Consider the following 16,256-nt stretch of genomic DNA (forward strand, 5'->3'; position numbering starts at 1 on the left):
TTATATGTTTTTGCATAGAACTAGTTATCAAAGGATAGGAAATCCAACCGATACCGACGAACAGTTACACAAGCTATCTTACATAACATTAATTATCCCTATTCCCCAGTTGACCCATCAAAACTCTGAATAATCTCACCCAAAAAGTAACTATGGAGGATCCACAATTGTTGGCTTTAATAGTGACATGAGATAAGCTACTTATGATACATCAATTCCTAGTTCACTAATTGACCCATAAAAAATCCATTGGAGAAATAAGAAAAATAGATATGTAGATTTTTACAACAATTATATTTACTGCAATAGTGACATAAAATCAAGATCCCCATGGAAACTAATTATCTTGGAATAGAAAGTCAAAACAGTAAAATTGTGGAAGAACAGTTATGTAAGTATTTATCAAAGATTAACCACTTCTTCATCGATTGACCCATCGAAAATCCGCATGATCATCAAAAAAAATACCAATAGCGGACTTTCGCTACAATTTTCCCCTCGGTAAAGATACAAGAGAGAAACCACCACATAACTAATCATCTTAGCATAGAAAATCAATTCATGAAAGCTAATGGTGAACATCTACTTAGGCTATCTTACAACACATGAATCCCTAGTTCACCGATTGACCCATCCAAATTCCGGGCCATCATTTAAAAATAGCGATGGCGGAATTTCACCACGAACAATTGACCACAACAATGACATGAGACAAAACAAACAATGGCGCCCATAGCATGGCGACATGGCCCTCGCCCATTTCTTAACTTGTTTTAAGCTGGGTGAACGCCACCGCCGTAAACGTCATGGCCACCTAATTTCCAAAACCTTCTTCGCGAGGTGTCTGGAACATTCTAGAAGCTTGGCACGACTCCGTAGGCCGCGGCGTCGACGTAGAACCCGACGCCGTCGTCGCGGGCGTCGTCGGAGAAGGAGAGCCAGAACTTGGAGGAGTCGGAGGCGTTCGTGGCGGCGGCGGCGTTGTCCGACGTGGCGGCGCCGGCGGCGCGCTTGACGAAGCGGCCCTTGATCCTCGGCCGCGCCTCGGCGTAAGCCTTGCGGGACGCGTAGCGGATGGTCTTCTGGAACTTGCGGTTCTTGCGCTTCTCGCGGTAGCGCTGCACCCTCGCCACCCGCTCCGCCGCCGCGGCGACCACGGCGGCGGCGCCCGGGACGACGACGGCCGCTGCGTCCGCCGGAGACCATGTGGTCGCCCACGCGGCGGCCATGCCGGGCTGCGCCCACAGTGGTGCACCGCCGTGATGGACGGGCGCAACACCGTCCGGCAGGTATCCGCCGCCGCCCGTGACGCAGGCCGCCGCGAGGTCGACGTCGGAGAGCAGGTCGAACAGGCTCCGGCCCTCGGTGCCGCTGTCGCTGGTGGTGAAGCTGGCCGACGAGCTGCCGTTCTGGGGACTCCCCTGCCCCTGCGCGACCGCCGCTGGCCACGACGACGCCGCATCGACGTCGTCGGGCGCGAAGAGGTCGTCGTACACGCCGGACGCCGCCGCCACGGCGGCCATGGAGATCGGCACGCGCTCGTGGCGCGACGCCAGCAGGTTGGCCGCGTGCACAGCGGCGTCGCAGGGGGTGCAGAGCGCCGCGGCGTCCGCAGCGCAGTACACCGCCGCCACGCCGCCGCAGACAGCGCACGCGGCTCCCCCGGCCGCTGGGCTCGTGCTGCCTTCGCTTCTCATCATCTCCTTGATCGAGCCTCTCCTCCTAGGCTTTTCTTTTCTTCTTGAGCCGCTTGCCTCGGCTTCGCTGAGCTTCTTGCGTTTGTGTGTGGGAGTGGGAAATGGAAGTGAGCTGCTGAGCTGTATTAATAGGGAGGGGGATGCAGTGACGAAGCCACGAAGAGGAGAATGGCAGGAGCTTAGGAAGGTGGAGTTGGTGAATCGCCTAAAGAGGACACGTGGAGCTCTAATGGCCGCGAAAGTTTTGAGCTGAGGGAGAAGATCGTGTAATTTAGGGGGGAAATGGTAGGTGTACTATGGTAGGTACCCTTGTTCCATGCCAACCTAGACCTGCATTTGGCAGAGTTAACTTTGGTACTTATATGTGCCAACAGTTAGTTTTGTTTGCAACATTTAGTTGTAATGCACTTCCAAGATATATAGGAAATGTAAGTCAGGATGTATAATCAATTATTTGTATCAGAAGAACACTTTTACAATTTGGTCAGATCTTTTTATTTGGTACATATATGATGCATGAACAAGTGATTTTTTATTTTCTTAGCAATTTAAATATTTTGAATCTATGCTTGAAATACACATGATTCTTGAAGGTAATCATAGGGAGGTGCTCACGGAGGTAGGGCTACGTGCATGTGTTCGTAGAAGCGAGTATGCGTGCGTGTATGTGATATGCATCTGTACTATGTGATTTGTAAAAAAAAAGAGAGTCAAGGTAGCTTTAAGTAGCCCTGTTAATTGGGTTGTAACCCATGTTGTAACCACACCAATCTATTCTCATAAGAAAATAAATATAACCCAACCTAAACCAAACCTCCACTATCACACACCACACCACCCCAAACTTACCATTGCATAAGTTATACAAATTACTTGCCAAATATGGTTACAACCCAATAAGAACCCATTAGGTACCCAATAAAAACTCATTAGTTAACTTTTTTTTTGAGTTTGTATGTGACTCTCAACGTGGGGCCCACATGTAAGTCTAGCCATACTACTTTGCACAAAGTAGCGGACTGTCAAGCTAATTCATCTGCAACAAGTTTCGGTCAATTCATCCAAAATTTTAAGGTGTGAACACGAGGTTTTAGTTTTAGGGTCCGACTCTTGACGCGGGCCCCACATGTAAGTCCAGCCGTACTACTTTGCATACAGTAGCGGACTGTTAAACTAATTCATCTGTAACAAGTTTCGATCAATTTATCCAAAATTTTAAGGTGTGAACGCGAGGTTTTATTTTTAGGGTCCGACTCTTGATAGATGAGGCTCCAGGCTTTTGGGTTCTTAATGGGTCTCAACCCACGGGTTGAGAGTCTTTTAGATCCAAAAATAATACCACACACCCCAAACACCTTCCAAACTATTTATTTGTAAAACCCAAACCAAACCAAACCATCTAGCAGGCCAACTCATTATAAACCAATTCAAATGAACTTATTATATAAACCAAACAATTAAAACCAATAAACCCAACCCAATTAACCGGGCTAGCTTTAAGGCATGTGGTGGCTTCCATATTTGCTAAGCGATCAAGACCGTTCAATGAATATTAAATGGCTTTAACGGGTGATTGAGAATTATTTAATTTGTGGTCACATGAGATAGTCCGAATGGGTGATACTATGTAGCACTTAGGTACTTAAACGTGTACCAGCATTCTTATTATATGCTAGACAAATGAACCAAGAAGAGAGCAAGACGTAGATATGCCCAACTTATTAGCTTATGACACACCGTTTTGCAAGGGAAGATAAAAAACTTAGCTAATGCACCCATTAATAGAAGGTACAAGGTCATTTAAGATCCCCACTACAGCACCATTATCCCGTCAACTTTTATGTGTTCTAGTGACATTAGAAGGCTTATGTTGTCTTGGAGATAGTTATTGTCTCCCAACATTATTCATTTGGATTTTCGGTCATAACTTAGACTGCACCACAATTGTCAATCAAATTGTACTTAGTGACCGCATTACATGGAGTTGTGTTATTCTTTCATTTGGCCAGTAGTTTGTGGTCTTTTGTTTGATGAGTGTTCAATGTAGCTCACATAAGATGAGAAGAACCGTTATTCTAGTGAAAATTTGATAATTTGGGAATTTCCATATATGTTGCCTGTCAGCCTATGTAGAAGTTGCTGTGGTCATAGTGATTTCCGCGTCGGGGAGATTAGCTTAGCTAGTCAGACGGGTAACAGGGAGCTGTCCACTTGGTCTGTGCCGACGTGGGGCCCGCCCCCCCGGCCTACACCGAAATCGCAGAAATTGATCCTGACGATGACGTGGCGTGCGCGGCCGTCCGGGATGTTATTGTGGTGGGGCCTGCCTGCTTTTCGCGGGGGCACGTTAATTCAACGCGCGTATTTAAAACAGTGCGGGGTCGATCTGCTGCTGGCGCGAGTGAGTGGTGATGCTTGGCTTGGATTGCTCGCCTCGTGTTGGGTTGCTGTTGGCAGTGGCCACAACTCGGTTTTGCTTTGCATCGCCTCACTTCCGAGTTCTGTCTGACCTCTCCAATCCTGCCGTACAAGCCAGAAAATCCCTGTTACTGCTGGTATTGGTAAGCTCTTCCTTCCCAAGAAAAACCCGCGTCACGGCCATGGCGTGCGAAACGAGCAAAAGTGATCGTGGGTCTAAGCTCACTGTGATAATATTAGATCAATTTTTACTAATATTAGACATCTATAAGCCGTTGAATTGACAAAAATTAGCAGAAACTAGATATCGGTAGCCTTGAAGCAAGAACAACTCTCTCTAGTTCTGCCTTTGAATCTGTGTGTGTGGTTGTTTTCAGTTGGTTACAGGTGGTCTTGGAGGAGCGCTGTGGTGGACCCCAGCTAATAGCCAGTTTCTTCAAACCAAGGCAATCAGCAGCGCAACCCACCTATCATCAGCGGTCTAGCACACTGCAAAATAAACAAACATACTTAACCGACTAGTGCAATACCACTTTGGTTGAGACTTTAGAATTGTATAGATTGCCATTAGTAGTTAACACAACATCAGGTCGGGTAACCTAATCGCCCCCTATTAAACAAACACGAACCATTAGCTCTTGCTCCGGATAAACTTTTAAAAGCCTCGCCGAGTAAATAAAACTATCGCGCCGCCATCACCAGGGTCTGCCTTGGTGCGGAGCGGCTGCTGATAATTTTTTTTTCCTCTTTTACCCGACGCAATGCATGAATGATTGCATTGAACAACTGCGAGTGAAAAAGTTAAAAAAAGAAACACGAAGTGAAAGCCATGTAGCATGAACAGTAATAGTTTGTAAAGGGTTAAGATTAAAAGGAAAGGTGAAAGAAAGCCGTAGCGCACTCTCCGGGTGGATTAGTGCGCCCATATCCCTGTCGCGCAATCGCGTGCTCGGCGGGCGAACCCGGAAGGGCCACCTGAAAGTCAACGGGGTCTCCCGCGTTGACCCCTTCGCCTGCAGAAAGCAAAGCCCCGACAGCGCACGCGATGGGCTTCCGCTTCCACTTCCGCGCGCTCTCCCCAGAGCGCGACACGTGTCCTTCTGGAACGTTCGGATGGCAGAACTGAAGAAGCTACCGAACGAACCGGCCGGGTGGAAAACCAGCTGGGGCGGACGTCGTCGCGGGGATAGCTGCGTGCGCGGCGCCGGCCTAGTGCCACGTCGGACTCCGAACGGGAGCGCGAGCTGTAGGCTTGGAGATGACGTGGGCTACGAGCACTAGCGCAGTTTCTTTTTCTCTTCTCCACTGCACCTGGTCAGTCAAGAAATTTCTTTTTCTTATTGTTAGGTTGATTGGCAAACCGTCCATGAGCCGTTCTAAACCCTGCCTTCACAGCCGTTCTATATATATATACATATATACATATATATATATATATATAGACACGCACGTAACTTTGTATCTCTACATTAAAAATGGTAATAGTACCGTTAATTTTTTTAACTATTCTCTTCTATCATGAAATTCATGGTGAACTGAAAAACGAGAAAAATGCTCCTATTGTATGTAGTATGAATTATTTTTAACAAAATTATACAAGAATATGTACCGAGTGGTCAATTTAACCTTACCATTGTAAAATTGTATGCATCCCATTCCATGCATGAACACAAACTTTTACCGTATAAATCAAAGAAAGATTTGGGAATGGGCCATCCTTCATGAATCATCTATTATTATTTGGCTCGTTCCTCACGTAAAATCTTGGCTCGGCCCGAGTCTCGTACAATACTACTACTGGTGTCAAAGTAGCTCAATAATAAGTTAACAGTTTAACACTAAAGATGCATGATTTCGACAGATAAGGGCTGGCTGGATTTCACCAAACTAAACCCCTTTTTACTCTGTTGTGTTCGCTTCAGCTTCTTTAACCGGCTGCAGCTGCCGCTACATCCCAGCCGAACGACTGCAAGCTTAACCACCTATCTATCTAGCAAGAGGGATTATTTTCTAGCTGCTACTATGTGCGTTTTATTATAGAGCTAATGGTTGGCTGCTGCAGCTGCATAGTCAAAATAATCTGTACCGAACAGGCTCAAAGCGCATGAGTGTGTGTGGTAATCAGACTGGCTGCAACCAAAGGTTGCCTTTTCCGGCACGTCCCACTCGTCGCCTTATCCTCAGAGTTTCTTTTTTGGGAGCACTCCTTGCAGGAGATGAGGTTGTTGTTGGCCTTATCCTCCATTCCTCCCCGCTGCTAGTGATTCCAGAACGTTCCAGCCTTCCTTCACTCCTTCCTTATCCCTTGAGGCCTCCAAAGAAACAGGACAGGCTTATCGAAAGAAACAAAAGAAGAAACAAGGCATGATCGACCTGTCCCGTTACAGTTACTGCTGCCCCTTTCGGCATTAATCGCTAACCAAGTCGTTTGTCGTCTTCAGCTTTCATTTCGGCCATCACAGCACAGCAATAGATATTTCCCACCTAGCAGTAGTGGCACTTTGTCCAGCTAGTGTTCCATCCAATCTTATTAATCCACTAACCGAATTTTAGTAATGGTTTAAGAATGTGCTAGTGCTACTATAAAAAATGACAAGAGTTAGGGTGTGTCACTGTGTCTCTTAATTATGACAAGTATATTTCTTACTTCCCTCCGTCCCAAATTACTATTTATTTTTACTTTTTTAAATACATAGTTTTTGATAGATATATATTATGTACATAAAAAAGTCAAAACGAATAGCAATTTGGGACGGAGAGAGTATATACTTTGATAGGGACGTTGAACTCCAAGGTTGGGAACCTTGTTCTATAATGAGTCAGGATTCTTTTTAATGGACACCGTTAGTCATGATAATGGGTCAGCTGGCCAGAGCAATTTACCTCTTCCAAACAGACCTTACAAAGAAAGAAGCGCATATCTAAGTACTCATCCATCCCAAATTGTAGATCATTCTAACATTTTTTATTCATAACTTGTACTATTCATCTATATATACACTATGTCTACATACATATTAAAGACTACGAATTTAGAAATACCAAAATAACTTATGGTTACAATTTGGTACGAATAGAGTAGAAAGCAAAGGCAGCCATCACTAATATAATAGAGTAATAGTGAAACTTACGCACATTGCTTGTAACATACATCTACGTGAAAAGACAAAAAAAACTCCGGTTTTTCGACACAATTGTGAAGAACTATCAACTATGGGTGCAACGCGTGTCCTACTGTTGATGATATTACCACGAAAGGCACGTTAGCCCTTTGGGAAACGATTTATTCCAAGGTCCAAGTCGTTAAGTACAGCGTTTTGCTGTGAGACACGACCGTTGAACAGTCTGCGGCACAAAAGTACAAGCAGGCTTGCCGTTCAGCGCAAGAACCTTTGCTTTCAGGTGACGTCCTGGCTGACGCCAATTCGCAGGTCTCCTTGTCTCATCTCGTCAGGCGGATGGGTTGGTTTGTGCGATCGATTGTGCCAAAGGCCAGCCTGGCCGCCTGGGGCCTACCTGCAAATCTTTTCCTGGCATCGGAAGGATCCATCATGAAAACACCTTCTCACTCAATTCCCAAATACCAGTACTACCTTTTTTTTCCAATATAAAAGTAAGACTCATTTTCTTATTTAAAAAAGTATTGTTTGCAAATGCTTGCACTACAAAAATACTTTCAAATTTTTTTGAACAAGTAGGGATGATCCACCTTTATTTCTTTTCTTTTCAAACTGCATGCCATTTTCTTCTGTACATATGAGTAACCTCGGGCATCCAGTTAGGCTTGCAACAATTTATAACAGAGTCCGTAATGATCCTTGTGCAATTGATGATTGAGTAAAAGATGTAGCAAAAGATGCTTAAGGTGGGAAAAAATGATGCTCAAGGTAGAAAAGTGGTGCGTCTGATCCTTGACTCTCATTATTGACAAGACAAGGTAGAAATGTGGCCCGTTTTAATCATTGAAGAAAAAATGTCACAATCCATGGGATTTACGGGCAAAGACACGGCCACAGTTTGCTCATCATTTTCTACAGACCTATTCTTGATCTCAATATGAGGGTACATCTAATGTACTAGTATCTGAAACTTTAGCAAGCACTTTACAGACAATTGACTGGTGGTGTAAAACTTCTGGAGTTAAAACAAAGAGAATGGGGATTGTCACGCTGACTTGCAAGGAAGAGTGTAGCACCGGCTCTATTGTTTACCATCCAGCAATGGTTCATGAGGAAGAAGGCTACTACATTAGCTGCTTCCGGATTTGAGTGTGTTACTGAGCCTGCAATAATAGTGAGTGTGTTACTGAGCCTGCAATAATAGCCAACCAGATTCATGAGTTGCTTCCAACAATTATGTCTCAGTGTGTCCCAATCACGAAGTAAATGTGTCAGCTTGATTTTTGAATTATTTGATAGAGCTGCAGCCTGATCATAGGGCATGGAAAGGACAGCCACTACTTAAAAAAGTGGGAATACTTGTATTATATGCCAATATAAATGATTTATTAAAGACAGTTAGCCACTTGTGGCCTTGTCTTAGCAGATTGTTAACCAGAAACATCATTTAGTACAGGAGTTTCATTAGACTTACCAGTCCAAACCTTCAAAAAGCCCCTCCCCTTTTATGGCAGATGTTTTGAAAATCGCCCATTGGCGGCTCTTGATCTTGTGGAGTTCTAATGACTCCGTTATGGCAGCATCATCGAGCGCACCTGGAAGATCCTGCATGAAAACAATTGACATGTCAGACAACATGCAAAAACACCACATGAGATACAGTAAACTATAGCTACAGGCTACAAGTAACATAAGGCACACAACCCAAAGCAAATGTCTTCTAGAGATATGAAAACACATCATGTTCAACAGTGAACATACTAGCTACATAGTAAATCCGCTTTAAGCAATTTGATAAGAGTGTGCAAGCTACATGGATCGGTCAATGGATCCAACGAAAAATTATGAAGTTAATGATAAAGCAGGGCATTTGTATAGTAGAAAAAGACAATTATATTACAAAAGGTACACTTTATACTGAAAGCACTACAGCCTAAGTCAAAAGATAGCATTTCCATGTGTTTTAAGTGCTGAGGAGTGCGTCAACATTCACGATAATGTGCATAGAAATACACACATCCAATTTAATTCTGATAATCATGAAAAGTAACAAATCAAAACCCATATGAGAAATGTAAATGCTTCTTTTTTACCTGCTTATTTGCATATACAAGGACAACAGCACCTTTTAGCTCATCCTCCTGCCAAATAAAGGCATTTATCGAATCAGTAAGTGTAACAAATTGCAGGGCAAATTGTGCATACTAACCTTTCTTATTCGAGAAAAAAACTAGCCTTTCTGTAAGAAACAATTAAGATCGGAATTCTGCAATAGGAATAAGGACATATGAATACTGGCTATTATTTCAAGTTCTGAATGCCATATGGGTTTTAGAATGAACAATCAAAGTTGTTGAATATTCTACAAATGAAATGGGTATTAATGTGATACAATGACAAGCAGCACAGCACTTGTTACCCCATGCTCCTGCTCAGATACCAGTAGCAGTATTCACTATATCAGACATGTATTCAATACATCGATACTTCTGACATGACAGTACTAAGCTTAGCCCAATTCCAACTAACTCCATCCAAATTGTACCACCCTCTTACAACATTCACTAGCCAAAAAAAACATTATTTCCACTGCATGAACTATGTTGTGAGTTTGTGACTCATAACCCTTCTACATTTCTTTTCATTCCTACATATACTAATATACGTATATACTCCACGTGTTGATGCCTCCTTTGTTTTCAAGAGATCCTGTATCTATATCAAGAATCCATTTAACATAGAGCACAACCAACGCCACTAGTATGAACCGCTCTATTGCTTCTGTTGGCATATTATGAATGGATACACAAAAGATTCTTGATACCTCTAACAGAGCAGTTGAATTCATAACCTACCCAAAGGCAGGTTCAGTTTGCAAATCTTGGCCAAACAATCTTCTAATGCTCAGCAAATTTATTCACTACCTTGAAACGTATTGCATTATATACATGCATGTGGCATCAACTTACTCATTAAAAAGTAACCCAAAAAATCACATGCTACAGTGTTGCAATCAGTGTGAATAGTAAAAAAACCTTGACCGGTGGGGGAAGAACCGCACCCACGGCATTGCATTAAGAAGGGTCCGTATGACCCCGGTTGAGAAAACCCCCCGAACCCTGGCCCATACCCGTATAGGGCCAAACTGAACTTGGGCCAGCGTACACCATTACCCAGGCCGGCGCAGCGCACCGTTACTTGGGCTGTCGACGCACCGCAGCCACAAGCCAGCAAGCACAGCGAGGGGAGTTTTTTTTGGGTGCAATACCGAGGTTTGAACCCTGGTCGGTGGGCACGACCACAACCAGCCACACCACTGAGCTATCGCTCAGATAATTACATCTATCTTTGAAAATGTTGTAACCTTTTTATTTCTTCTCATATAATGGCAAGAAATGTTAAATCTCAATCAAATGAGGCCAGGAAAAGCATCTCAGACTGCTTGGTGCAAATGAGAGGTCCTCAGCAAGCATTACCTCAAGGATGGCATGGAATTCTTCCTTTGCTGTTACAAGCCTATCTGTATCACTTGAATCAACAACATATATGATTGCCTGGGTGTTTGGAAAGTAGCACCGCCAGTATGGCCTGAAAATGCACACATATCAAAGATATTGATGGAAAATGAAATATGTTAGTTGATGGAGAAATTTTAAATGCATCATGCCAAGTAATGGTTCTAGTTCTGATATTTGAATGACATAGTATCAGCAATGAAAATCCAAACTGGTTGACATGTCATTCTTCTGTACGAAACCCATGAAGAGTATCAAGCTTCAAGAAAATTCATGCCACGCCATAAATGATTGTTCCAATACTTAATGTAAAAGGGAAAATGGACTATTGCAGTACTTACACAACTACTGCAATATTTATACGGCCCTAATTTATTTTCTCTAAAAAAAACTCACATATGGAAACAAGTACAAAAGTCAAAAACAGATTATCAGCAACTAATGTTACAAAAGCATCAAGACTTGCATTGGAGTTCCCTTGTATAGAATATCATATCTTGGTTCGCACTTTAGAACTAGTTACACCATAATTGCTAGGATTCAACAAGACCATGTTTTAAAGATTAATCAGATCCTTCATTTTGATTAGTTTTCATTGCCTACTCCACTACGCATAAATATATCATATATGTCCCCTATATGTTGTGCCACCGAATTATGAATGGTCGATGTTTCAAGAATCAACCAACAAGTATTGCATCCATGACAGGTGCAATGTAAATCATATAGTAGTAAAGCCCCAGTACAGGCTCCATTTAAAAAACTAGAGTATGAAAGAAATTGCGCGCTGCTCCGGTGAAACCCTAAACTGCACGCTGCAGATGTCCCGCACCGTCTTCTTCACCACGTACGTCACCCCGCGACGCTCCGGTGAAGGAGATGGCCAGCGCCCAACTGAGGCAGTGCGCCCGCGCCCTCTCTCAGCCATCGCCACTGCTGATCACCCAACCGCAGCTCTGATGCCACTTGTTGGCAATGGCCAAGGTGAGTTCCTTGAACTCACAAGAACACCACACACACACACACAAGAGCTGGGAGAGGGAAAGGTAGATGAGAGAACAGAGCGCACACACTTGACTCAATTTCTGGTGCTGCTGAACTACTTGAGCTGCAGCTGTACTCTTTATAGAGTCTAAAGTCAAAGTAGAGTACACAAAGCTATGAGTGTATCTACCAACTACACTACCAACTACTAGTACTATGTACAAGACAGGGCATACTGCCCACTACTCATGGCACTGCTGCCCCATACGGCAGGCAGGGGCCATTCAGCCGGTCAAGGAGTTTCACCTGCTCCATTGACTTTCAGCAAGAGGAAGAGAGAAGCTAGAGCTAAGCAATTATCCAACATTTTCCATCAACTAAATAAATGGACTAGTACTATTTGCATCAGAAGTGACTGTCAAGAGTTTAACAGTGATGATAAAAAGCCAGTACCTGATGCTTGTTTGTCCACCTGTCGAGAAGAAAGTTGGTGTTAATACAGAAAGATGGATATTTTGAAGGACCAAAAGATAACACAAATACCAACAAGATTAAAGTGGCAGCACTAGAAAGTTAAAGGTGGCTTCAAATTTGCAGTTGAACACAACTAGTAAATGCAGTACAACTGTACGATGCATTAAACATGGGGGAAATATTCTTGGATGTGGATAAACAATCAATTAATAGTGAGGTACCCAAAAATTCAGCATGTAAAATACAATGCACTAGCCAAAAACGTTCAATTGTAACAAAAAAACAACAAAAAATCAGCATTAAGCATGCTGTTTGGGTACAATTTCAGTTCTCATGGCAAAATTTGTGCAAGACTTCACAATAAGCATAAACTAAACAAGGATAAGTAATCTATACAGTGTCAAATGGTAATGACACTAGAAATATCATCTTCGTTCACAAGCCTAGCTTCATAAGGATAGAGCCCATTTCCAACAAGATTAGAACCATACACAAACTTCAAACATAGTATCAAGACAAGCTAGTTAGGCTTCACTCTTTTCCTCAATTATGCTAAAGTTCAGATCCCAAATAATTGTTGGGCCAAGTCAAGTGATTATTTATTCCAAATTCAAATACAACAGTGACAAAGAAACTAAAACAATGCATATTGCATGGCTACAGTTGTGCACCTGTACACGCATCATGCTATTTCGCAAAAGAACCACGGACTAGGTTGTGACATCATTTTTGTCTTAAAATTTACTTATCGATGACCCTTTACTTTGTCTTTACTCAATTTTGACTGTTTTACAGTGCCTTTCCTTCATTTCTAGAGTTGTGTTTGCGTAAGAGTCCAAGTATGACTGGCACGGCATAAGATTGGGTATGCCTTATGACTGCCAGATGCTAGTAGCAAACATGTTCAAACTAACCACACAACATTACCATGAACTTACACTCCGATGCAAAGTTTTTAGATCGAAGTGTGCCATTACGATACTACACCAGCCATAATAAAATATAGAAAGAACCAATCACAGTTCTCTGAACTAAGATAATGCAATCCCTATATCATAGACATTTTGAAATCTGAACATCCTATTTCCCCAGAACAAACTTGGATAAGCAGTAAAAGATAGTGACTAATATATCACAGAAAAACATAAGATAACATGTAGTGCAAGTTGTATCTAGAAGGTTGATCTTAAGATAACATGTAGTGCAAGTTGTATCTAGAAGGTTGATCTTAAGATAACATGTAGTGCAAGTTGTATCTAGAAGGTTGATCTTAAGATAACATGCGAACTTTGGCAGCACAAATGGAGACTAGCAAATAAGCAAGCAAAGTTGGGACCCGTTGATAGGTTCAAACTAGTGTTACAAGCTAAAAGCTAGGCAAAGTGGTCGTAAATTTCAACATGATTCTGTGACAAGATGACAAGATCAAAAAAAAAAATAGTGTTTTAAAGGCGTCGCCTAGGCGTCCAGGCGGACCCAGCTCACCTTGGGGAACCGCTCCGCCTTGTTGCCTAGGCTATAAGGCGTGCACAGATTTCCAAGGTCGCCTTAGATGGAAACAACTACTTGCACACAGGCATAAGCATGCATTGGTTTAATAAAATACCACTTTGATTTGACCCAAGCATACAAAATGGGGGTGCAATTACAATCATCTTTTGCAGAACCAGCATTAGATATATTAACACTGATCAGTTTCAATTGCTTGGCTCACATCACATAACAGTCTCTAAGTTTTGGTTTGGAATTGCATTTATATAATTGATATCTGCTCATAGATGTCTAAACAGCCAATGATCAATACAGATGCAAAAGAGAGCGGCAGAATCCGAGCAACTCACCTAGATCCCAGACTTGAAACTTGATGTTGTTGTACTGCACCGTCTCCACATTGAACCCGATAGCTGCAGCAATACACACGCCATCACATCAAATCCACCAACCCCAACCCAACAAGAGCAACAATGCACAGGCAGAGTCCGTAAATCAGAACCGGAACTCACTTGGGATCGTGGAGACGACCTCCCCCATCTGCAGCCGATCTGCGAAGACGAACCAAAACGCACGAGCGGGATCAGAAACGGGGAACCCTCGAGGAAGGGCGCCGCAGATCCGGGGCGGACCCGCGGAGATTCAGGGAGGGAAAGGGCGCGAGACGGGCGGAACGCGACTTACAGAGTATGGTGGTCTTGCCGGCATTGTCGAGGCCGAGGACGAGGATGCGGGCCTCGCGGTTGCCGAAGAGCGACGAGAAGAGCCGCGTGAACACGATGCCCATGGCGACGCCCGCGGCCTGGCACCCGCGGCGGCGCTAGGGATCCGGAGCTCCGGGCTCAGGGCTGGGAGAGATCTGGGATTCGGTGGGAGGGATGGAGGAAGATCTGGGGAAAGGGGAGGGAAGGTGAGAGGGAGTGAGCTGGCGCGCGCGAGTACCGAAGACGAGGAACGACGACTCCGCGACCGGGAGGAAGGGAAAGGCGATGGTGGGTTCGGTGTTGATTTTTTTTTTCCAACTCGTTTGTTTGGTTTTGGTTGGAAATACAAATATAGCTTCTTTGGACATTTGAATTTTAAAAAAAACTATGTTCTTTTTATTTTACCTCTTGGATGCTAAGTACTAACTAGATAAATACAACATACCATTCTAATTCGCCAAGCTACATTTTCTCCAATAGAAATACATGTTTAAGCAAATGGAGATCAGAAAGGAAGTGGCGTATAGTTTCATTGAGGTCATAAACTCCTTGTATCAATAGTGGTGCCTAAGTACAATCCTAGTGTAATAGGTTCAACCATTATTTTCATCGTGCATGAAGGTGCCATGTCATTTTTCTCCAATATAAATACATGTTTAAGCAAATGGAGATTAGAAGGAAGTGGCGTATAGTTTCATTGAGGTCATAAACTCCTTGTGTCAATAGTGGTGCCTAATAGTGTAATAGGTTCAACCATTATTTTCATCGTGCATGAAGGTGCCATGTCATTTAATTTAGATCGTAGATCTCAATGATGCATAAATTAGCCATCCATCGGTCTCAACAGAGTGCTCGCTATACGAACGGTTAGCATGGGATGTATTTGCTTGAATCATATGAAATTATGAATGGAGCATTTCCCCTCGCAACATGAGTGAGTCCTCGCTCGAGAAATGATGTTCTTACTCCATTACAAATTGGCAATAGAGTACTTTTCACCTTGGTTTTGTATATTTACTTTAATATCCAAAGAGTCTCCAATTCTGCCTAAAATAAATAGTTTTTGACTAATTTCTTCAAAATTCATGGTGAGAATCTACTGTTAAATTTAATAAGAGGATATCGATACACGAAAATATTTACAAAATATCCTTATTTTTTATTTTAAAATTGTTATCTATCTCGATAGCTTGAGGATGACAACGAGTATGATTGAGTTGTATCTCAAGGATAATGCTTAAAGCTGACTTTTGAGTTCGATAATTTTGTAAACATTATTTAGAGGTACCAAATCATCCTTATTTTGGTGCAATAATAATTAAGTAGCTGACCACTTCAACAAATCTTTCTTGGAAGAAGGGAGGAATGCCATGGAATTTTACGTACTTCTCCCCCTAAGATGCATACATATTGGATGATCATGTGTCTCCACCAAAATATAACACATATAGCTTCAGTGTAAACTAGATGAGAAGAAAATGACCACGTGAGATCTTTTTTATCTTTGCAAATTTTATCGCTATCAGAGTATCAGGATTTAATTTATGTTGCAAATAAAAGGGATCTGGAAATTACTTTTATCTAGTAGTGGAAGTTTTACATGAAACTTCTAAAGCCGTATTGTTACGTGGAAAATCCATGTGACAAATATAATTTCATAGACTAATTTCTAAAACCATATTGTTATGTGAAAAATTCATGTGACAAATATAATCACAAAAATGTAGAGCCACTACAATCTATAATCTATGGCACTTTTGGGTTAAACCGCTATAATAATTTAGTGTCATAAATTCACGATGATATTGTAAGATTTATGATAGAGAATCTTCTTCATCGCCGGTTTTAATCAAA

At 42.6% G+C, this 16,256-nt stretch overlaps 2 protein-coding genes across 3 annotated transcripts; both read right to left on the reverse strand.

The window, feature by feature from the left end:
- Nucleotides 1–529: 529 nt before the first annotated feature.
- Nucleotides 530–1,812, reverse strand: LOC117860053 (uncharacterized). The gene has a single exon (XM_034743258.2). It carries the CDS (start codon nucleotides 1,698–1,700, stop codon nucleotides 855–857), a length of 846 nt encoding a protein of 281 aa, XP_034599149.1. The 5' UTR covers nucleotides 1,701–1,812; the 3' UTR covers nucleotides 530–854.
- Nucleotides 1,813–8,053: 6,241 nt separating this feature from the next.
- LOC117860544 (ADP-ribosylation factor 3) lies at nucleotides 8,054–14,666 on the reverse strand. 2 transcript variants are annotated; one of them, XM_034743857.2, is made up of 8 exons: nucleotides 14,383–14,666; nucleotides 14,211–14,249; nucleotides 14,049–14,111; nucleotides 12,187–12,205; nucleotides 10,711–10,822; nucleotides 9,328–9,375; nucleotides 8,709–8,839; nucleotides 8,054–8,426 (listed from the first exon to the last, which is right to left on the reverse strand). In XM_034743857.2, the coding sequence occupies exons 1-8, from the start codon at nucleotides 14,483–14,485 to the stop codon at nucleotides 8,219–8,221; spliced, it is 723 nt and encodes a 240-aa protein (XP_034599748.1). In that variant the 5' UTR covers nucleotides 14,486–14,666; the 3' UTR covers nucleotides 8,054–8,218. The 2 variants fall into 2 exon arrangements, with proteins under 2 accessions (XP_034599748.1, XP_034599749.1); XM_034743858.2 differs by having other exon boundaries at nucleotides 8,179–8,397; nucleotides 14,383–14,662.
- Between the last annotated feature and the right edge of the window lie 1,590 nt (nucleotides 14,667–16,256).

This window comes from Setaria viridis, chromosome 6 (genome assembly GCF_005286985.2).
Source record: "Setaria viridis chromosome 6, Setaria_viridis_v4.0, whole genome shotgun sequence".
Lineage (NCBI taxonomy): Eukaryota > Viridiplantae > Streptophyta > Magnoliopsida > Poales > Poaceae > Setaria > Setaria viridis.

Excerpts from the sequence above, each read along its gene's own strand:
- LOC117860053 (XM_034743258.2), bottom strand. The coding sequence starts at position 1,700 with ATGATGAGAAGCGAAGGCAGCACGAGCCCAGCGGCCGGGGGAGCCGCG.
- LOC117860544 (XM_034743857.2), bottom strand. The coding sequence starts at position 14,485 with ATGGGCATCGTGTTCACGCGGCTCTTCTCGTCGCTCTTCGGCAACCGC. Across the intron at positions 14,112-14,210 it reads GGTCGTCTCCACGATCCCAA|CTATCGGGTTCAATGTGGAG; the intron begins GTGAGTTCCGGT and ends GTATTGCTGCAG. Across the intron at positions 8,840-9,327 it reads TTGTATATGCAAATAAGCAG|GATCTTCCAGGTGCGCTCGA; the intron begins GTAAAAAAGAAG and ends GTTTTCATGCAG.